The 24,137-nt window shown below is 33.4% G+C and overlaps 1 protein-coding gene across 2 annotated transcripts in view; it reads right to left on the bottom strand.

Moving 5' to 3' along the window:
- LOC139812733 (metabotropic glutamate receptor 8) overlaps positions 1 to 24,137 on the bottom strand; it is a 176,442-nt gene that overhangs the window by 22,478 nt on the left and 129,827 nt on the right. For both annotated transcript variants that reach the window (XM_071777814.1, XM_071777805.1), the window contains exons 7-11: positions 18,324 to 18,478; positions 13,378 to 13,626; positions 10,410 to 10,565; positions 5,795 to 5,921; positions 5,006 to 5,117 (exon numbers count right to left, since the gene is read on the bottom strand). In XM_071777814.1, coding sequence (XP_071633915.1) covers positions 5,006 to 5,117; positions 5,795 to 5,921; positions 10,410 to 10,565; positions 13,378 to 13,626; positions 18,324 to 18,478 — 799 coding nt within the window. The remainder of the gene's footprint in view (positions 1 to 5,005; positions 5,118 to 5,794; positions 5,922 to 10,409; positions 10,566 to 13,377; positions 13,627 to 18,323; positions 18,479 to 24,137) is intronic.

Raw genomic sequence — 24,137 nt, 5'->3', positions numbered from 1 at the left:
AGGATCGAACCACATGGTAACTCCCTCGTGGCATCGATAACGAGGGAGAATTTGCAATATTCCTAACAGATAAGATCGCATTATTTATCAGGGATTAATCGGTTTTGCAATGCAAACGATGTAAGACAAGGGGGTTGATTGTGTATCTTGAAACGAGGTGAAAGTAACAAAAGTGAATAGATTTATTAGATTTACTGGATATTCTAGTAAATTTCCTTATTTATGTAATTTTCCTCGTTTCAAGATACACAATCAATCCCCAAATAGCCAAATCTGACGGAAACAAATTTTGCAAAGTGTTTGCCACAAATTTTGTCAGCAAAACGTCAGCAGAGATTATGACGTAATCTGCTAGCAGAATATGACGAGAGATTGACTGTAGAAATTAATCGGCCATTTCGTAACCAGTTAAGCGATACATTCTATTTAAATGATTACGAGATGATAGATTTCTGCTAAAAATCTTTTGTCGGCAAACCGCTTGCTGGCAGAACTCAATAAGTGTAAGAGCACACTTGCCAATTTGCTGCAATCTTATGTTCGAATTTACAAACTGCTGGCATACTTTGCTAACATTTTGCTCACTAAGGAGTTTACTAACTTTAGGCAAAATTGTGGTATTTTCCTCAAGAACCGCGAGCGTTAGTAGACGCCAGCTCTTTCCTAATAAAAAGTAATAACAAAACATCAAAAGTAATAACCATAAATGAAACTTTTATCATTAACGAGTTCTCTCTCGTCATTAACCGTCGATGAGGCGCGGATGTGATGATTAAGCTTTAAATCTCGAATGAACTTGTTCCGGGAGCAAATTGCGGAAAAAGTAATAAAACGAAAGTAATTGCGACGATGAACAGATAGCAGAAAACGGAATTTAAGGGACTTTAAGACTTTAAATTCTCTTCTTAAACCTTGAATAAAATTTAAGCTGGAATTAAAAAAAAAAGTTTCCCAAAAAAGTTCCCTCGTATCTAAGAAAGAAAGCTTAAAAATAATGAAAATTCTGCTGAAAATCCTGCGAGATGTGTGCACAGGTTGATAATGTAAAAACTATGGATGGGAAAGAAGAAAAGCAAATAATACGAAGAGAGCATATGGTTTGTCGATTAAGGTCGCGGATGATCGTCTTGAAATCCGGAAGCAAATTGCACAAAAATGATAAAGCCAAGCCAGCTGCGAGAAGGCAGAGAGAAAGAAGGAAATTTCAGGAGCTTAGATTAAGATTAAAGGAAATGTAAATTAAACTTGCAGGAAATATACCTACGAGCAAAATCAAAGTTTAAAAGTAACGGAGCATACGAACAAGGTGAAATGAATGCTTTCGTTTTCGTTCCTCGAAAGTACTTCGAGAAATATAAACGAGAATAATTGGAACTGTTGATTCCTCCTAAAGTTAAAGTATTACGAAACAGTGGTAAGAGATACTACAACAATACATTGCATAAATAAAGAAAGCACAATTATGTATATAACACATGCGAATATAAAAATAATTAAAAAATCATTAAATCATACATTAGTGATATTTTAAAAATCTGATATGACTTTCTTTATACGCGAGGATCTGTATATCCACAAGTTCCCGGAGTTTGAATTTCTCGTGTACCTATACTGGAGCAGGAAAAAAATTTACCGCTAAATATCGCGAGTGTACAGTATTGTGAAACAACCTGTCACGTGACAATGTGTGCTGAAAACATTGTGTCATTGTTCAGGAACTTTCTTGTAGCGTTTAAAAATGTTTAATAATTATTTTATGAGCTGAAAATGATTGATATTAAAGAACGGCGAGTGTATGAAATATTTTGTTTTCTTTTGAGCAAACCTGCTCAAACCCATTGTTTATCTCACAATGCTCAAGAAAACTTTTAAAAATAATGCCATTAAAAAAACAAGAAATATATATACATATACACATAACAAGAAATAAAAGCAAAAAAGAAGTGCAAAAGTAAATACGAAAAATGTAATTTTTTTAAAACAATTCCGGAAACTTTGGGGCACATCTTTATAAATGTACGAATAGTAGTTTTATTTCTCGAATTAGAAAAGATCGTATTATATATCCGTTTTTATAAATGATCAAAGAAACTCTTCGCAAATTTTCTTTCTTTTGCGTTTTTTAAAGAGAGGTTAATTAGTTGCCGTGGCCGTAATGAGACGCTCGATAATGCCTTTGGCTGTGGCAATTCGTCACGGTATTGGATATTTTTTCGTTTGCTCAATATCAACTAAAAGAAGCAACCAATTATCGGAGTTATGGAGTTTTAAAGGCAAACTGTCGTCAATTTGAAAAAAAATTTGATGAGTGCCTCATTAACTCTCGGCGATGAAACATTAAGCGAGACCCTTTAAACATTTATGAGCCATATTCAGGAATATGTCCGAACCATGTGAACTAAATGAGTTACGTCCCAAGAGATTTAAAAGATAGAAGGTATCGCTACTTCACAAATACAGTTTAGTATACGTTCTGATAACGCAGATTTACAGTCTCTGACTTAATTAATTAAACTGGATATTAAAATAGAGCTAATAATACAAAAAATTTAATTTTAAAACTGCAAAAAAATACGTTAATTTAAAATTAGTCTGAATATTTTATTTTAAAATAAAAGGAAGATAAAAGAGATAAGAAAAAAATAAATATACAAAGTTTTGAGAAGATCTCTTTTATACAATATATATATATATATATATATATATATATATATATATATACAGGGTGTCCGAAAAATCGCCTACTCCACTTCAGGAGGTGATTCGGGACCCAAAAACAAGCAAAAAAGTTCATACAAACATAGGTCCGGAAATGAGCCGTTTCCGAGTTATAGCCATTTTTATGTTCAAAAATCGTAATTTAGAATCCGCTTGGCATCCCTCTTTTTTAATTATTTCTTAAATTAAAAATTTTTATTTTTAAATATTTTTAATTTTTTTAATTTTAATTTTTTATTTTTTTTTTTCAATTTTTCAATATTTGTAAATACAATTACATTATTTTAAAAAAAATCAGTTGTTTTCACGGCTATTCAAAATCAGTTGTTTTCACGGCTATTCAAAATCAGTTGTTTTCACGGCTACTTGAAATCAGTTGTTTTCACGCCTATTCAAAATCAGTAAGTAAATCACGGCTTTTCAATAAGTTTCAAATTATTATTTAACAACACCTTACTTTTAGGTTGTATCTAATCTTTCCGTATTCATCAATGGATCGTTTAAGTTTTAATGAATTAGCTGATATGCATCTTATGTATGGTCTTGCTCAAAGTAATGCTCCCGAGGCAAGAAGATTATACATCCAGTCTTTTCCAAATCGAGATGTACCGGGAATAGCGTCTTTTCGAAATGTAGACAGAAACTTGAGAGAATTTGGTAATTGTAATTAAAAAAAATTGAAAATAAAAATTTACGATTTTTGAACATAAAAGTGGCTATAACTTGGAAACGGCTCATTTCCGGACCTATGTTTGTATGAACTTTTTTGCTTGTTTTTGGGTCCCGAATCACCTCCCGAAGTGAAGTAGGCGATTTTTCGGACACCCTGTATATATATATATATATATATATATATATATATATATATATATATAATATATATATAATGTATTGACCGAGAAGGAACATATTTCGAAGGAGAATAAGCCAAACGTTGTAAGAAAATCCCCCCAAAAATTGTAAAAACAAAGTTCGGAGACTTTGTGAACAGACTTTGTATATTAATGCTATTTTTATTACGCTGTACTTGTAATAAACTTGTTTCTCTCTGAAATTCCCTTAGGTCTGGAATAATCGAGAATTGGAGCTCCATTTTTAATCTAAAATCGTGAAGTTGCGCTAAAAAATGGCTCGACATCCCGTTGAGTGGGAAACAAACATAGAAAACTCCGCGGCGCGGTACAATTACTATTGCATTATATATATGTGTTTACGTCCGAGGAGAAATTTGCAGGAAACGTCGGGAATACGGAAAATGCTCGCATCTAAGGTTAAACTCGGGATTGGGACACAATTACGGAATCTACTTTAACTTGCATGAAATTTTGGCCATCGAGAAGACAGAAAGTGAGAATAGAGAATAGAAAAGAGGAGAGAGATGGAATGAGGTAGAAGATAGTCCGTGTTCACTTTCTTAGACTCGCATATAGGTATATAGAACTTGTACAGTCGGGCTCCCATGGAATTTCAGTCAAAATGTGCATCAGAATTTAATTATATAAATCGTGCAAGGTAAGCTGAATTATCGCCGGACTAACGACACAATTTCATTTAGTTTCGATACATCGAAGCAAATTCAATTAATAAGTTCGTATTTTGTCTTCAATGTATTTTGTATAGTTTGTTCTCACAATATAAATTATAATTAATTATCTCTATAATGTAAAATAAGAGAGAGAAAAATATATAGAGGAGATTACTATAAATAATATATTAATCTTGATGCATCAATAAACTGTGACGGAATTAGAATAGGATTTTTAAAAATTGAATTAACTCGAAAGCCCCCTCTTTCTTCTTCATGCACGAGTTGATGAAATTAGAGGTAAGCTGTAAACGAACTTCAGTGCAACAGTCGAAATATAATAGAACAGGAACGAGCAGGTGTTACACGAATCGGCTGTTAGCTAATGCATATTAGTTAATGTACTAATTCTCATTTAACCGCTAATAATCGGTTAATGATTTATACCTGCTACATTTGGTAAATGCCTTACGCGAAAGCTCTGACATAAACATTATATTAAATAATATAAAAATATAAAATATTATAATAAAATCATATTAATATTTATTTAAAAAAAATGCTAATTTGCAGTTTTATCTTCCATTATCGCGTTTAATATTCGCATTTGATACTCTCTGCTACTCTCGCTGTAATCTCTTGTTCTCTCATTATTCGATCGCTATCGCTCGATAGATCTTTCACTCGGAGATTCTATCAGCTAATAGAACGCATAGCACTCTGCGGTTTTGGTTATCCTCAGACTTTGCAGTGTGCACTTACTACAAAATTGCGGATGTGTCCCATCGGGCAGTTATCGCTGCACATACTACGTGGAATGTGAAACTCGCCGACTCCGGTCGCCCATCGTGTCATATTGATGTCCAGAGAGAGCCTGAGGGAGTAAATTAACCTTTAATTAGCAATCCGGACGCCACAGTGATTTTACCAGTGAATTGTTACGCCGGAGGTACTGCCGAAGGGAAATTTTATGCAGACAAAGCTAATTTTTATTGGGGGAATTCCGCAGAGAGAGACATCAAAAATGCATAAATCGTGAATAATTTTGAGTATTTTAATTCAACCTCGCAAATTTTTATATAACTTTTGTATTACTTTCTATATATTACTTTTTATATATTTATTCTATTTTAAGAATGTAACAAGTTGCTAATCAGCTAAAAATTATCAATGAGGAAATACGGTATTCCTAAAGAATAATATAAATATAATTCTTCAGCTGATTAATAAATAACACGAATCATTATTGTGTGTATCTAGGATTGGACAAAATAGATACTGCACAAATATTTCAAATGCAAATGTAAAATATAAATAGTGTATGCGAAATAATTTTGATAAATACATTTTAATTTGCTTTGAAATATGTTGTTCGAATTCTCAGAAACACGTGGGACTGACAGTCACATCAATTGTTTAACTGGATCACAATAGTATGCTGCGTGAAATATAAGAGTGTTAAAGATTAATGCGAACAGTTTGTGTGTGTGCAACTTGTACGACAAATGACAAAGTTTGCGAATCCCATTTGAATCGAAGGTCGCTACTTACTCTTCTCTCCACGTGCCGATGAGAGTGTAATCGAAACGACCCTCGATGTTCCTTTGATATTGATAGATGTTGTAAAATCCGTAGGCGTCCCCGTCAGAGTTAAACTTAATCTCCGTGTTTTGGCGACCTAAAACAAAATAGGATCTTGTGTTAGCTTTGCAATAAAAACTTATTTTACTAAATACAAGAGTTATGCGATTGTAGAATACAGAATTTAACCATGCTTAAAACTTTTACAGATTTCTTACGTCATTTAATTAATGTACCATTAATTTCAGTTACATAATCCGGAATGTTATTACAGATATAATAAGAAATAAGAATTAGTATAATGACAAAAAATAATAACAAACTGAAATTAAGAAAGAAATGAAAGCAAAAAAGTTTTAAAAATTAATTTGTAAAAAAGGATTAATTTTAAATATCTAGAAAAAATCAAAATAAAATCTATTGTTAAATCTAGTTGTTAATAATACAATAATTGAAGAATATAAATTAAAGAAATTAGAAAGTAAAATATAAAAGCCTGTGAATAATACGATTTGAAGGACTAGAGACGAGCACACGTTTGTCGGCGTGAGATCGAACACTGAGAGAAAAGTATTTAATATTTACGACTATAATTGTGCATACTAAAATAATTATGTTTGAGGTTCTTATTTTTATAGTTATTATTGCTATAAGTAATATTAGTAAAAATAATCTATATGTACAGATTTTTCGATTATGGTCATTTTCATCATATTTGCTATACATAAACTTACTATACATAAATCACAGGTTATAGTGTATAAAATCATGTTATGGTTAAATAAATGCATGTTAAAGCTATGACAACAATAATGTGGTATGAATCAGCTATAATTCGCATTGTTAAAATAACTATAAAAATGTAGTTGGCCACCGAAAATAACTAAAAATGTTAGTGAAATTGTAGTAACTGCAACCATTTTTTTTCTCAGTGAAGCGAGTTTGGTAGTTCCGTCTGCGGAATTTATGCCAGCCATTTTATGCGTGGATTATGGTTTATTTATAGGGCACGGCCAGAAGGAAGGCCAGCGTGCAGCTTCTTTTCGTCCTTGTTAGGGGATCCATTCCCTTTTCCTCAGTTTATCTCTCCACCCTCTCGTCGTAATAATTCGACGCCGGCACCGGCAGCGTAGATCAGCCAGACGCAGGCGGGTATACAAGATGTATACAAAGTGTTATTTCTAAGACCGCCAATGGCGAAAATAAGCGAAATAAAAACAGCTCGCGGGAGAAAGTAGGTTGTACACAGACGCTGTCGAAGAGGAAAGAGAGATTTCGTATGCGAGGGTGAAGAAAATTATGGGCGATTATGAGGGGAAAAAATCGCGGAGCAAGAGCACGCGGTTATCGCGGTGAGACGCGAAGAAAAAATTATGAAAGTCACGGCAGTAACGTAGCGATATATTTTTTCGCTATCATCTTCAACGTTGTGATGCCTGAAATTCTGGTGTTTCTGGATTAAATTTCTCATTTTTAAGGGCTCTGTTTACTTCTTATCTTAGTAAAACGAAGAAGGTGAGTTTAAAATCAAATTATAGTAAAGGATAAAAAAAAAAAACAAGATTATGTAATAAATATGAAAAAAAGCCTTTAGTATATCTTTTTAGTATAATATTTTTTTAACTAAATTGTTTTAATAATACCACGATGATTTGGAGATAATTATATGATTAAAAATGGTATATACAATTAGTAGATACAATTGATATGTTAAGAATTTACATTTCAACTTTAAATAAGAAATTTTCAAGTATATAATATGGGAAAATTACGAATAAAAATGTTGGATATCAACGGAAAACGCAGGATATCTCACATAATCATTTCTGTTTATTCGATAAGCCTATTAACCATTTCATCAGAACTAATGAGAACCCGTGAAAGAGAACTTCTCGCTGGTCCATTAAGTTATTGTTATTATTGCAATTTTCTCCAACAAAGAGAAGTTCGCGCAGCAATAAAAGCTACAAGGCGCGTTTAGCGCGATGAAATTCGCCCGCGGTAGGTTCATTTGCTTCTCGTAGCGTCAGGGTGAAAATAATGGAGTGCAAACAGGTTCCAGGATTGTCAGGGCTAGTAAATAAGTTTGACAAAGAAAAATACGTGTACATTGTTATTCCGCGGCGCCAGATTTGTGCTGCGGAGAGCTCGTAGGCGAAACGTTCAAACAAGTTTGTGGCGTTTGTGCCAAGTTATCGTTATCCTTGCAACGATATCGGCGAAATTACTTACGTTTCGCCTATCGCGGGTTATTGTCGGTAAGCACGTTACGAAGATTCGTATAATTTTAATTTATCGCAATTGAACGTCAAACGATTCGAGCGACAAGCTATTCGCGCTATTCCGCGGTAAACGCGCGACTTTGTTTCGAAAAAAACTTTTATTTTTGAAAGTAATTAAAAGAAGTTTGTCGCGCGCGTAGCGACAAATCATTCATCCCACCCCACCTGTACATTTCACATTGTCTGAATCATCTTTGCTTTTGGTCGTATTTCTCAGCATTCTTTAACAAACGAGGGTCTATTTTCAGAGTCAGAGGTTTTTATGGTATTTATTTCTTTGTTAAGTATATCTGTTGAAAATTTGTTTTTTCCTCGATTATCCTTATCAAAATACTATTTATCTGTAATAGACCAAATAAGTGAGTAAAAGGTACAATCAGGAGTCGAAGAAAGAATAAAGAACAACGAGAAAGAGAGATAACATCGAGTAGAATTTTTCGTTCTGCTTTCAGTCAGCGGTCGGTTTTATTGCCAGTTTATCTGCGAAAATGTTACGGGTAGAAATGAAAGTATTTGAGATGCATAGCCTTTTCCTTCCGAACGTTAAACAACTGAGAGCGCGGATTGAAAGGGAAAGAAAGAAAGAAAGAAAGAAAGAGAGAGAGAGAGAGAGAGAGAGAGAGAGAGAGAGAGAGAGAGAGAGAGAGAGAGAGAGAGAGAGAGAGAGAGAGAGAGAGAGAGAGAGAGAGAGAGAGAGAGAGCCAGATAATTCCGAAGTTTAAGCCAAACTCTTTTCAGAGCTTACAGCAGCGGCTATAAAAGTTTTCTTTCGCAAAATCCAATTATTGAAAACAATCTATAAACGTAAATACAGAATTCATTGTCTCATTTGATGCATGTTGAATTCGTATATCGCACGCCACGCAGTAAAGCGAATAATTGAGCACTATCGAACAAGGCTGTTGCAGGTAATTCTACGATAATTGATATTTTTATTCTCGTTATTACGCTTCGCATATTAGTTTAATTTTATTTGTTTATATTATTGGACAGAAAAATATTGTTCTTTACATTTTATCCAACAAGACTGGAAAAATATTTATAAAGTAGGTAAATTTCTATGTACATTTTATGATTTTATACATTACAAATATAGATTATTTACTAGATTTTTTGCCCGTGCATATATGGATGTCCTAAAAATTTAGCGCTAAAGAATCATCTTTTATGAATTATAGAATTAAAAAATTGAAGATTACAACATTATTTTCGTTTTAAATATAGTTAAGCGTTAGAATAAAATTTTAATTAAATAAAATTTCGAGGTAAAAATTGTGAAGCTCGCAACTGAATAATCGATAGAAAGATTTTTCTTGGCCCTATGTATTTATCAGTACAACTTAGCTAACGCCTTCTTATTTTATTCAAATAATCTGACATTTATACAGATAGGATTAAAGCTTCGCGCAAAAAATATCGGATATGGTTTAAGCGAAGAATAAATATTCAGCATCGGATGTACATGGGGTTCCGGGAAAATTCTGCAGTTTACCTTAAAGATTATCTTCCATTTATACTCCTAATATTGATAAATGGGAGCTCGAGGTCTAAGATATTCTGATATGAACTAACATCCTGATGGCGCACAAATGTGTCGGGGATTAAAAGCGGACAAAAGCGATAAGAGCGGGATTGAAAGATGAGTCGGCGGTGTTATGAAATTATTGGAAGAGCCAGCCGTGGGGAAGGAAGGAAAGTTTGAACGTTATGCAATATTGTCGCGATAAATCTCGGCTGATACGCGATCGGGGGATGGCCGGTTAGGATAATCGCATTGCCATTTGATAGTGCCGTAACGAGGGGCAGTCTTATAATTGTGTCGCAGAGTTCACCGACGTGAAAGTGTTACGTTCCCCCGTTAAATCGGGGAAAGTGTTTTAATTGTAATATCGATGAGGGCGTCGAGATCACCTCTGATGTTACTGATAGATCGCTTCACGTGCGAGATGACGCAGTCGCTCGGCGTACTTACTACGCGGAATTCTCGCGGATATAATTGATCGATTCGTTCGAGCTTTTCAATTTAACGCGGCCTTTTTTTTCACATTCGGCATGTGGAAAACGCTAACAAGTTTTGATCAATTAATCAATCCTGTCCCTCGTGTCATACAAACGCGTGAAATATTCCTACGACACTTAATTGTTTTTAATCCGTAAGCGTTATAATAAGAGATGCAACTTGTAAACTTTCAAGTAAAATTGAATATTTACAAGTTTCTCGTGAGGTGCTCTGAAGTTTCGCTTGAAAGTTAATTTAGGCGTTAAATTAAAAAATTACTTTCGAAGAACTTTGCGTAACTCACCGATGAAAGTGACATTGCGAATGTGTTGGAGGAGACGTGGACCGTCCGGTGCTGGTATAAGCGTTTCGCAAAGATAATGCGAGGTACCCAAATTATTTACGCATTCTTCCTCGATAACGTTATGAACACCGTGTGCCATGGCGTAAACTGCATCCACTGCAAATAATATGAAAATATCCAGTTTCAGCAATGTTCTTATAAACGCATATTATCTATCTGATAGAATAAATTGGTATCTTGTATCATTAAATTAAATATATCTGTTTTTAAAGGAAGAAATTTATTTTTATAAATCTTTCATCTAAGAGTGTTAAAAAGAAATCTACGAGCTCAGCATAAAGCATAAAGAAGAAACTTAGCACAGGAAAATAAGGAATTTCTCGTTTATGTTAGATTTATGATACGATGAAAAATAGAGAGACTTGTTTTTCTAGATACTAAATAAGATATTTATATATTATCCTGCTTCTACAATTTTATTTATCTCATTCGTCGTGATAAAATATGATCTATCAAATTTACGAGACACTTCGCAGACAATCAGACAGGTCTTATTATTTGATCCATCTCGAAGATTTCATGTTATGCGATAGCAAATGCCACTATTTGATTTATTTATTCACGGATAAAGAAAACGTCGAGCGCAAATTGTTGCTTGAGGAAAAGACGTCTCGTGGCGCCTAATAAGATGACTTACAAGATTTATCTACTATCGTGATGCACCCGAACGTGAAGAGTTTTCGATCGCTTCGCGCTCGACGAGACCCTGTCATTTATCTCACGGGAGGATGGAACGTAAGAAAAGGGAAGAGAAAGGGAAAGAGCCTTAAACGCGGGATTCGGGGAAACGTGATGGTTGATTTCGCGCAACTTTTCACGCGTCACCGGACGTGTGTTTGTTAACGCAAAAACCATAGCCGGGAAAAATTGCTTCGCTCGGTTCACCGCGGTTTCCTTCCTTTCCATTTGTCGTGTCTTTGCCCCGAGGAAGTTTGTCGCGAAAGCTTACTCGATCTCATCCGTCGGAAGGTACGCGATCTAATGGATCACGGAATACAGTCAGCTGCAGTTAATTGCGTACACAGACGAATGCTTACGAACAGACGATAGCGACTTGGGATTAATTGTGTGAAATTTATGTTTCCCTCTTGAAATTCTATCTCTTTTTGCTTATTTTAAATTAATTAATTAAGATTTATTTATGCGTAAAACGTATCCTTGGTAAATTCATAATCTTTGAATAAAAATATTAAGAAATGATTGAAGATATATGTGTTAATTAAAGTAAGTTAAAATAAAATCTTAACGTACTGTTTAATATTTTCAACATATAAACATATATATATATTTAAAAAATTATATGTAGGTATATGTATATTATATAAAGTGCTCTTTTAAGTACTATTCAATATTTTAGGAGGTCGTTTTCTTAAAGGCCTTGTTTCAGAGATGTAAAATTTTAAAAATTCTATAAATTTATTATTTTTTTCTTAATAGCTCTTAAACAAAAAAAAGTTTAAAAAAATTAGTTTGTTATAAAAAAATTAATTTTTGCCATAAAGATATATATTGCAAGTATATTTTTAAGTTAAATGCAAAAAAATTTGATTCCAGTCATTGGCGTATAAATATATTAAATATGGAGTAATGGACTATATAATTTTTCAACACTCTTTAAAACAAGATTTTTGAAATCATATAAATTTTTCTTTATGAGAAAATCTCAAAAATTAACTCCTAAAATATTGGCTAGACGTATAAGAAACATCCTGTATATAATGATGTGTTATATTATTATGTACATCTTGTGTGAAACCTTTAATCTTATTGCATACCTTAAAACAAACATATATAATATAATTCTATATTTTTATACAATATAAAATAAAATAGGAATATATCTATATATAGTTATATATACTATATGTAATTGCTTTTTAAATATTATATTGCATATTTTCTAAAATCTCTTACAATTTACGAATAAAGAAATGTGTACATGTTAATCGGATTGTATTCATCGCAGACTGCACATAAACGTGGCAGAAAATGGACTTGATAATGCGATAATTTGTAAAATGCGTGATCGGCTAAGAACAAAAGGAAATCGTGTGGTAAATAATCGATTGAGGCGCACTGTTATCTCATTGCATGACGCAAGTCTCGTCATACATTGTCGGAATTACGATCGAACGGGGGACGACTAGATTCTTCCCGTTTCTATTTTCGGGCTAGAAAAATGGTCGAAGAGTGACGGAAAGTTGGAGGGTTGCCGAGAATGCTTCCTCTCCCTTTCATTCTTCTTCTCACCGATAACTATCTTTCCGCTCGTCTTGCTCCTCGTTCTCTTCCTTCCGCACTGATCATTTCTTTCGCACTTCAGGATATAAACGATCGCGAAGCGTCCCCTATCTGCAAAGTGTCCCGATTCGCACTTTCCGCAATTAATTAACCAATTCATTCACGGCATGAATAGGAAGAGTTCGTCCATACGTTATTTTTTTTTCATTACGGTGGAATTATAACTGATGCGGTAATTTATTTATCAGGGCATTTAACAATAATAATGAGAAATGGAAAGTTAGGGTGGTTTTTCCATTAAAATTAATAGCTTTAAACAGTTTAAACTGTTAAACAGTTAATTGCCAATCACTTCAAAATGAATAGTCTTTTTCACAAAAATTTAACTAGGAACTTCATCAGATCAGCCGAGTATTGAATTTCGAGATTCGGAACTGATTGTGAGAGATAAAAATGCTGAAAAGCAGTTTTTAATACCTACTGACTTTTTTAATCCCCTTTTTTTAAGTTAAAAATTTTGTTTATATATTTTTCGCGGAAATATTATACATCAATGCAAATCGGTTTTTGTGCCACACATATTTCTTTCTGCGTAACATATAACAGGTAAAATAGGCATTCGGAGAAAAGTGTCAATATAACGATAGAATAAATCTATATACGTTACCGACAAAAGGCACCAGGCCCTCCTGTTCGTAATCGACGAGATTTTCTTCGCCGGTGCAATGTGTCACGCCGTTCGACGCGTTCACGCTGAAAGTGCACTTGTGATGCTGCGACCAGAACTCTCGGAACCAGATATTCCGGCAGTTTACCATCCTCCCTTTCGAGGACTCATGGGGAATATTGTTCTCTGCCTGCCCGCCGCACTCGTCGCCAATTCTTGGCCGCAAGCTCAAATAGTAGTCGTCGAAACCTACAATATCAGAATTGAACCGCACTTGTTACTCGAATCGTTCAATAAGGTTTGATAGCTTCGATATATTATGTTTTTTTGCCGGAGAAAAACTTCTTGCGCTCCTCAGTCGCGATAGAATTGAAAAAAGAACATTTCATTCCAGAAAGCCAACTTTATTGAAAAATGTATCTTTCATTTAAATCTTGTATTCCGTAAAGATAAAATTTTTTGTTGACTCTTTAATTATATTTTAATAATACTCTCATAATTTATCTAGAAGAAAATCTATTTTTTACAAGTAATTTTGTATAACAATTAAAAATTTAGAAAGCTTTAGATCAATTAGTTTGTGCAATTTGTATCTTCATTTACAATATGTTATGTAAAATTAAATGTATTAAGTCAATGGTCGGCATCAAAGTGGTCGATTACTGCTGTAAAGAATATAGGTAACGTATTTCATTCATGAAAGGATGTACTTTAACGAAACATATACTAACAATAAGTATGAGACATATATCTTGATAAATTTATGTTTGCACAAATATTTTGTCGATTAAATAGGGTGAATTTTATTCCCCAAATAGACATACAGTTTAATGTCCAATAATAAAAGCATGCATCACAATTTAAATAAAACAATTTGAATAATTGGCATAAATCTTTGTATAATTTTTTACATAATTTTTTACATCTTTCAATTAGTTATAGTACAAGACTTTGGTGTTTGCGAAAATACCGCGAAATTGCTGCAGTTCCTTATCTCATTATTATTGTAATAAAAACAGATTTAAATAATATATTAGAATAGTGCGTAGGGCATTATTTAAGTATTAAAATATTTAAATTAAAATAGTTTATTACTTTATTAAAATATGTATCAGCATATTTTTTTACCTAATTTGTTTTGATGAAAACATTGCATTCCTTTTGCCTTTCTCCAAAAAGGTGATTTTATAAAATTTTGTCATTTTTATCGTTATATTTTCAATCAAATTTTGGAACTAGATTTAAGTATTTGTTATTCTCAAAGCGATTCTTGAAAGAGACTATAAAATGGCGAGTATTATTTTTAATAACTAGAGCTCATCAGCTACGATGCGTAGCTACTTTTTGACATTTTTTTAAGAATGAGGTTGATGGACAGCGAGGAAAAACCTAAATGGCCGAGAATTGTCGAAAAAGTAAGGCTACCATTTTTAAATCTCAACTGATTGGTTGATTTGCTTACTATTTAAGTCTTACGACTTACGTTTTTTGACGATATGCCACTGCTTTAGCTTGGTACATCTTTTATTATAATGCAGATATATTTTAATGTCAAATAAAAAAAAAATTGATACAATAAATATCAAAGACGCAATAATTATTTGAGTTAAATAACCTTATTAACTTAAATTTATATCAAGTTTTGATAAATTAAATTTGTTGTTCTAGAGTTAGAATTAATTAAAGCTAATCGTTACCTACGTAAAACCCGACCGTATTAGATTACATATTAGAAATTGAACTGAAAATTAGAATTCTAATCAGACAAGTTTAGTTTTAATCCGTTTTGTTCTGATATATATTATTAATTCTATATTTTCAACACAAATTATAAAAAATTACACATTATTGCTCGTTGCAGTAATTGTTATAATCTACGCTATAATAACTCATCCAAACGAAAAGTTAAAAAACAATTGCAACTTTTGTGCAAAACACACACACAGAGTTTCTGCACTTAGTTTGATAATATACATAGTTTACATTATTTTCTTTATTACCAGTATTCAATGCTGGTGTATCAATTTCTTCTGCATTTGCCACTACTTCTTATTAATTATTTGCAACATTCGTTCAACGTTTAGATCATAACTCTTTAAAAGAATTTATTTTCAGAATGTTATCTAACTGTTCGGAATCAAACAGTGAACATATATAACACAAAACTAACATTAGCATGCTGCCTGGGATGTTTGTCCTTATAAGACAATCCATGAGATTCTCTTGGGAAGATACTAGAGGTAGTTTCCCGTTGCTTTCCTCTAGGATTTTCTGGCAAGGGTTACTACCTAGGATAGGACGTCCTGAGCAAGACACTCTCGGTGGTTTGCCATTGCCTTCCGAGAGGGGGCAATCGAATAAAAACCAACAATTTTCGGTCGGATTTAAACTCGAATCTTTGGCTCATTAGAGCAGCGCACAACTCTCTGCACCACAATCGTCATCACCAATCATGCATGATTATCAAACATGTCGTTCCGTTTATTTTATTTATACCGCTATATACTCTGACGACTCATTCAGTTATAAAATTTATATCTCTGTCGAACGTAAATTTTAATTAATATTTTTTTATCTGCATTCAGTTTGGTTATTTCCCAAACGAATTTTTCGGGTTTTGATATAGATTGGAAAAATCATGACTGTTAAAATTTGCGAGAATTATTTGAATTCCGAGAGTAATTACAAGAATGCATATGAGAAGAACTAAACGGCTTATTTTACTTCATGTCGAATGATAACAAGAGTACTTTCGTGTAATTTATAGAGATCTCAAAATCTCGGGTTATACTCGCAACTCGTGCGTTTGCGTAAATGAGTCACGGTGCGTCTCGCTCCGCGCGTACTTGGCGCGAGACACTACCGTGTCTCTTGATAAAAAAATCTGTAAATTAATATTCTTCTTTTGTCACTATTTAGTTTTACTTTATATATCTGTATTTTTAACAGGTAAAACTTCTGTTCAGGCTTATATATATGATATTTCCATTCAGTTATTATAAAAAAGAAAAAGAAATTTGGTTCAGTAAAGCCTAATTTATTTCCGGACTTATTTATTTATAAGCGCATGCGTCAGTGAACCTACTGAGACATTAAGTGGCATCTTTTGACGTGTGAAATAGAAGGAGTGTGTGATTAAGCTTCTCATCTACTTCTGCTTAATATTAACTATAAAGAATCTCTGTAATGCACTTGTCGATCGTTCGATTGATTAGGTAGCGGGTTTTACATTTGACCAGTAAACCCTTTACCTTCTACCTTCGCGATTGAAATGAGACTTTGGGAAATGATTTATGCCTCGGGATCGTTTAAAGCTAGTCAGCTGCAAAATTCCCAGAAGCACCAGAATTCAGGAGCATTGTTATTGGCTTAATGGGAGGTCTACCGCCCAAACTAATAATTGCATTTGTATGTACTTGAAGAATTACACGTAAAATTCACGCGAATAATATTATCACATAACCAAGATTCAGTCCTGATCGTTTAATGGCGTTTTACCAATTTGATTTTATAAATAAATTAATTTATAGACAATATGATTAAGAAATAGAAAAGTAGCAAAATTGCACTCCTAGTCGCTGCAAACAGAGGCAATTTTGTAAAAACATTTAGAAACAACATTACCCATAGAAGTACATGCAAATGCAATTATTAGTTTGGGCGGTAAACCTCACCAAGCCGCCAAAAATGATTCTATATTCTGGTCTAAAATCTCTACTTCCGGGAGTTTTCCAGAGACATGTCTAAATTATTTCCCAAAGTCTCATTTCAATCGCGAAGATAGAAGGTAAGAGGTTTACTTGTGAGCAGTGCCGGTTAATTAGAGAAATGTAGGAGCGAATAAAGAAGTATTAGATAAGGCTTGAACGCAGAATGAAATCATGCAACAAATATAAAACAAATACTAACAAGGAGACGGACCACGTGTCCATTCTCCCCCTATTTTCATGAGCTTTGAATATGTTAGTGCATAGAAAATTTTATGGTTTCAAAAGCGCATTACAACGGTGTATTTAGATTTTTTTCGAAGATGTTATATTTTTTAAAAATCCACTACTGCATTCTTGAGAATATTTAAATGTTTATATGGCAAAGTAATAACCGTAAGAAAAAGACAAATTTGCAAAAGATAAGTTTATATTATTTTGGAAAATTATAATGTAGAAACTGATGAGAATTTAAGCAATCAGGAAAATTATCTGTTTTATCTTATCGCCCTCAGTCTTTCTAGCCTAGCTGTCAGTTTATAGAATTAATGAACATCCTGATCATGGATTCCATCTTTTTTGGTACTCGGTAGGCCATAATTTCTAGTATAATTTGGCCCGACTAACGAGGGCTCGACATTCCCGTGTTAATTGCTTGGTGCGAAACGGAAGTGCCGCTCGTCGCGTTCATTTCTTCAGTCTGCGAATGCTAACCCACGATTCGTGGATGATGCGACATAATTGGAAGCGGAAAATATTACTCACTTGTCATATGTGAGATTAATGAACGTCAAGCCAAAGTTGGAACGACATCGCTACTGCGGCAACAAAGTTGCACAGTAAGCAACTGTGCTAACAAGGAATTTCAATCGTGGCTTAGTAAAGTGTACTAGATGCGTTAAGGATTAGAAGAGTTGACAAAATTAAACGAGTTTAAGTAATTCAAACAAATATGCAGGTCATACAAATTAAGTGTATCAGCACTTTAGTTAAATTAATGTTTTCCACCCTTAAAGCTACATGATCCTTAGAACATGGTACTATATTCCATTCTTCTAATGTTATATTACTAATATTATTATATATTCTTATAATATATTTTATTTTCTGCAAAAATTGTGATTTTTATTCCCATTTTTTATTGCTCATTCTTGATCAAAGGTAAACTCAGAGTAAACATTCTTCCAATTAAGTCGGTTATGATAGGATCGCAAAAGCGTAGTAACGAGGGTCTTTTACCTTTGAGGGCGTTCCTATATGGCAGGATGGTGATGGCACCTTCGGCCGCGAACTCCTGATCCCGGACGGGGTGAACTTTAGCGCCCCACGAATCGCTACCTACCCACATGAAATGGCCCGTGCGATTGGCCCTTACTGTTGCCTGAAGCAGCTTCCTGCAACAAGATAAGCCGAGTGATAAGGATAGATGAATTATGAGCAATGATGAGCGGGGCTACCATTATCCTACCACAAGTACAATAGGATCTGCTACAACCCTCCGCAATCCAGTTAACTAAATCCACTACGTCATTACCAACAAAATATCGTTCCTTATTTCCCTCCTTATTATTACGTTATAATTCAAATACAATTCATATAAATTGATACAATTCAAATTTCTTGAAAATGTAACGTAAAAACTGTAGTTGAAAACTATTATAATTTTCTATCAACAAATTAATAAACAGCTATATGAGTCAAGCGCGGTACGTGGTGCGCAAGTAAAGAAATTAATAGTTACAGAAGTAACGAATTACAATGTATGTAATATACATCCATTCCATCTTAATAAACTGCGCACCGATTATTTGTCGGACTTGAAACACAGCTATCGTTGGAACATTAATACCTTTCCCTTCCCGGAATTAAATCGACGCAATTTAATTATTATAAAAAACTGTAAAGAATTTATTGCGAAAAATATTACCTCAGCCAGGATTCGAACCTGGAACCTCCCTCATTCCGTGAAGAGCGTCGTACCAATTCTACTACCGAGGCACGTGGTAATATTTATCGCAATAACCGGTTAATAATAGTTAACAAACGCATGTTTTAGCCTGCGTAAATTCAAATATGTCATTAGACTCGTGAAAATGTCAACAAAAGATATGTATATTATATACATTGTAATTCGTTACTATTTTGTAACTATTAATTTCTTTACTTGCGCACCACGTACCGCGCCTGAGACTCGCGCGTATAGCTGTTTATTAATTTGTTGACATTTTCACGAGTCTAATGACATATTATAATTTTCTGTATTTTTATTGTTAATTTTCTTTTAATATGTAGATATATTTGTGATATCGATGCAGTTAAAATATAAATAATATCTTATAATTTATCAATAATAATGTATGTAAAGAAAATGTTTAAGCGCAAGGTAATATTGAAATTGCATGAATACGTGTAACTGTGTAAACATTTAGGGTTTCTTTCTCTATCTAAATTAATAGAAGTATTACTAATAGGTAAATGTTTAATTTCGATAAATCATGAATTTGTGTTACTAGCAGTAAAGAAAAGATATCTTACTTATAAATTCAAGAATTTGTATTTAAGTCACAGTGCTGAACTTATATTGATAGGACAGACTTGTAAGAATTGATTTGTATATTTACAGTGTTTTTCTCTTTATCAACCTATTCTACTGAAAATGTTGGAAAGATCAGTGACTCGTACTACTTACAAGTGCGCGGAAGTGTTGAACGCAGTGAGCTGAGAAGCTTTAATTCCTTTGACTCTATTGCTCAATGTTCTCAAATGAATAGGTGATCAGATACGTGCAAATAATTAACACAGTAAATAACTTTGAATAAAAATTTAATGATAAAAAACCTAAACAAAGTAACAACCTTATATATAGAGTAGCAACATACATAAAACTCTCTTGCTTCTTTTTGGAGAAAAAATGTCCTCGATGTTCAATGTCGCGTCGTGGCAGATTGTAAACAGGAAGATAATTGATTCATACTATTGCAAATAAATATTAAAAATTAAAAAAAAAAATTTTTTCCGTTAATAATGATTTGTAAACAAATATTAAATAAACATTGCTAAATAAAATAATAAACCGTTTAATTAATAAACTCTATTGTTTACGTTGCGCAATCAGTCGTATGTGGAATGAAGCAGTAACGATTGTCATATAAATATTCTTTAAAACTTCTTATTTAGTATAGGATTAATTATTTTTTAGTAATGTAAAAATTAATGAAAAATTTGAAATAACTATTAATGCTTTACTTTATGTATACATATAAAGCATCTGATAAATGTTTGAAAATATTACTTCATCAAGAACCATGCTTTTTTTGTTTAACAAAACGTTTTTGTTATTCGTTTAAATTTTATCGGTTGACGTAGAGTAAATATTTTCTAGTTCTTTCCTACAAAAACCTTAAGCCTTCCTTCCCTTAAAAACTTTATATCTTTTTATAGCTTGTTTTTTGTTGATTACTACAAAAACCGCAGTTCTTGGTAGAGTATTTCTAAACATTTCCATTGCATCTTGGTTTTTGTGTATAACATAATATAATTCTCTCTCTTTCTCTCTCTCTCTCTCTCTCATTTAGAGATATCTTAATTCTCCCTTTGCTATAATTTTAAAAGAAACTCTTTCCTCACGTGTACAAATTAAGTTAGCACATTATAATGAAGGGCGTTATTATACTTTTTATCTGCACAGAAAAAAAAACATTTTTATTTAGAAAATATCTTTATTTTTAACATGTAAATCTTAAAATAAGATTATACTACAGTGTTAAATAAAGATAAATTATTTTTCATGATATTTAATATAAGGTATAGACCGGGGCACGTTGTCACACGAGGCATGTTGTCACATCAGCTTTATTTAAAAAACTAATAACCAGAGAGCACAGTACCCATCTTTGGTGTGTTTACAGTGTTGAGATTGCTCCAGCCGTGTTGACGTAAAATCAACTTAAAAGTTTTTTGCGACCGTAAGTAAAATTTGATTGTCTAATATTCAACGTACTGGACATGAAGCTTATGTTTTTTCAGAATAGACCTTTATATTATCTTAAAGTATGTACTTTTACCTACCGCGTGCAATACCTAACCTTATGAATATCTCAAACGTGTCGGCCATGAGGCTGTTTGAAGTAAAAAAATGCCCTCAGAGCACGTTGTCACGAATTTGATGGGAATCTATTGCGAATCTTCGAATGACGATAACGAGTAAAAATATTTTATGTTTAATCACCGACATGATTATAAAAAAAAATGTGTATCAATAAGTTGCGCATTCGAGTGGAATTCTTGCATTTAGATTAAGACAAAAACTTCGTGCTTTTTGTACTTTTTCAAATAAAATAAATGTTTCTGTGAAGGATTTTACTTTTTTACATTGCAGCGCACTATAATATATTGATATTTACGTTGAATACAGTTTGGATAACATTTTGCATGCAATTACATTTGATGTGACAACGTGCCCCGGTCACGGGGCACGTTGTCACAAGCGACCTGTCGTTATTTATTGTTATGTAACAACTGTAGAGTAACAATCACACAAAATTCGATACTGTCCAATTGAAGCTGAGGGTTCACTCGAAATTTTGGCATATCAAAGTACTCTTAAATATTGAATGTAAAAAATAAAAAAAATATTGAACCAAATGTGTGACAACGTGCCCCGGTCTACCCTACTTCATGATATTGCTGGGTATCATTATCATCATAACAATCATATTGTACTTGTTATATGACAATTATAATATTCAAATTAATTTATAACATTCTTGAAATACAAAAATATAAAATTCTTTAAAGAAAATTATATATTTTTGCTTATACATATATAAAATAATGGTTGTGTTGATTGGAATATATTCCGATTAAAGACTAATTTTTGTGCTATATGATTTTCCGAGGTGTAAACACGAGACATCGTGCATTGCACCATAACAATTATTCCCATAACAATTGTCCCTACTTTTTTAAATAGTCGATAAGACTTGTGTGTATGAGTACTCGACTCGGTCAGTATTCGACTTAACTCGATCACAGCAATAAGAAGACTGACGAAGGGACAAGCTCTCGTATTACAACGTCAACTTGAGTTCCATAAGGAACGAGATGGGATTCAATCGCGTTAATCCGAAAAGATATCGACGGGAGACGCGCCGGCAGCGAACTGTAGATCGATATCAACCTTATCGGTCCATGGATATCGAATCGTTCCGGTAATGGCTTTTCTCCGGCGCGGCGTTGGGAAACCCGGTCCAGAAGTCAATTATTTGCTTCGCGAAAATCAAGCCGGAGGGGGATATCGTAAGCAACTGAGAGACATCGTGTTCAACGAGACTCGCCGATGAACGAATAGCCGGGAATCTGCGACCGATCGTTATCTCGTAATTCCCGTGAGCTCGGAAAAACAGCGTCGCTTGTTCGCGTGTTTACGTCAACGATGTGCAGTTTCTTCGTCCTTTTTCGAAACGTCGCGCCCCGTCGTTCGCTTCGCTGCGCTCATCTTTGTTAACAAGGAGACTTTCAGACGCGTCGACCATTGCACAAGAGTCGCTCGTTGATTCATGTTTTAATAATTCCTTTGGTATTTTTGTTTTCTTCGGTTTTCAAAAAGAAAACTGTCAATTCCGACAGTTCCTTTTCAAACGTAAGTAAGGATTTAACATTATAAACGCATTAACTTTTGTCCATCCTTTCTAGATTTATAATAAACTTTAATATATAATAAAAAAAATTAGGGAAAATGTTCAGTAATAGTTTTGTAATTTCGTAGGCCTAATTTGTCTACAAAAAATGTACAACTAAAATGTAATAAAGAAAATAAGTTGGCAATTTTTTAGATCCCTATATTTATATCGCAAATTCACAGCAAAGTATAGTCACATTTGCGGTTTTATTTATCTCGTACAAGATCAAATACAACGTTATCTTGCGCTGGAAAAGAAATCTAGCGTTAAATTTACGATACGAATACGAACCTTAGTTAGTACAATTAAACTATACGTATAATACTGCTGAAAGCTGGATCTGCTTGATTTAATGCTATAAGAGTAGTTAGGTAACCGTGGTAATATTTCATAACTTAATTACAGTTTCTCCAAATTTCATTACTTAGAGGAAAGCCGTTCATCTGGAAAGCATTTTAAGATACATATTATACAAGGGTGGAAATGGGAGCGTTTGCTTTCAAATCCGATTGAGGCTTATTTTCAAGCTTTAATCCAATTTATTAAAGCAATCTAGTTAAGCAATTAAAGTCGTTATCCAAAATTTTTGTCCTTTTTATACCATTCCAATCGGGAATAAAACACTTTAGACACTTTTAAGCACTTTAATTCATGCTAAGACATAAAATAATGAAACATTTTATTTCCATGCAGAGAGATAAGGCTGATATTAATTATATTTATACTTGAAATTCATTCTAATCCGAGGTCGTGTCTCGTGTTCTTTTTTGTGTCACGAACACTGCATGCGACAGGGTTGCGTATTAAAGATATTTAAATTCTTAATTTAGGTAGCCGGTTTTCTCTTTCCCGCATTCCTGCTTTCTTGTCTCTCTATGCACTTTGTCGCGTGTAAGCCTCTTTTCCGCTTGCGCTTCGATCCTATCTAAGAAGATTAGCCATCGGAAAAAGTAACCGAAAATCTCTTCTAGCGTGGCGAATTATAGGAAATAACATCGCGTTCGAATGGCCGAAACTGAAATTTAATTAAACAACTTTCTCGTATTGCAAAAACTCGAAATGCGACCGTACGAAACTTTTCTAATCCGACGTGTGATCCAATCCATGTCACAGTCAAAGTACACACGTCTCGATCTATATATAGCATGTATACATAGAAAATTCGATATGTGTGAGCTACGGTATCAAAGCTATTTTGTAGTTATCGAATGTAAAGAAAAAGAATGTGATGCATTTCAGCACTGATGACATAGATTGATGTTTGAATGATCGGACATGATAAGATATAGGGGAGACCGGGGCGGAGTCGTCACTACAATTATCTCGAAATCTGTATGTTGTGTGAACTCGCCATTAATATTGTAAACACTAC

Source organism: Temnothorax longispinosus, chromosome 1 (assembly GCF_030848805.1).
Source record: "Temnothorax longispinosus isolate EJ_2023e chromosome 1, Tlon_JGU_v1, whole genome shotgun sequence".
Taxonomy (NCBI): domain Eukaryota; kingdom Metazoa; phylum Arthropoda; class Insecta; order Hymenoptera; family Formicidae; genus Temnothorax; species Temnothorax longispinosus.
Note: the sequence above shows the minus strand (reverse complement) of the source record. Positions and strands in the feature narration are given on the sequence as shown.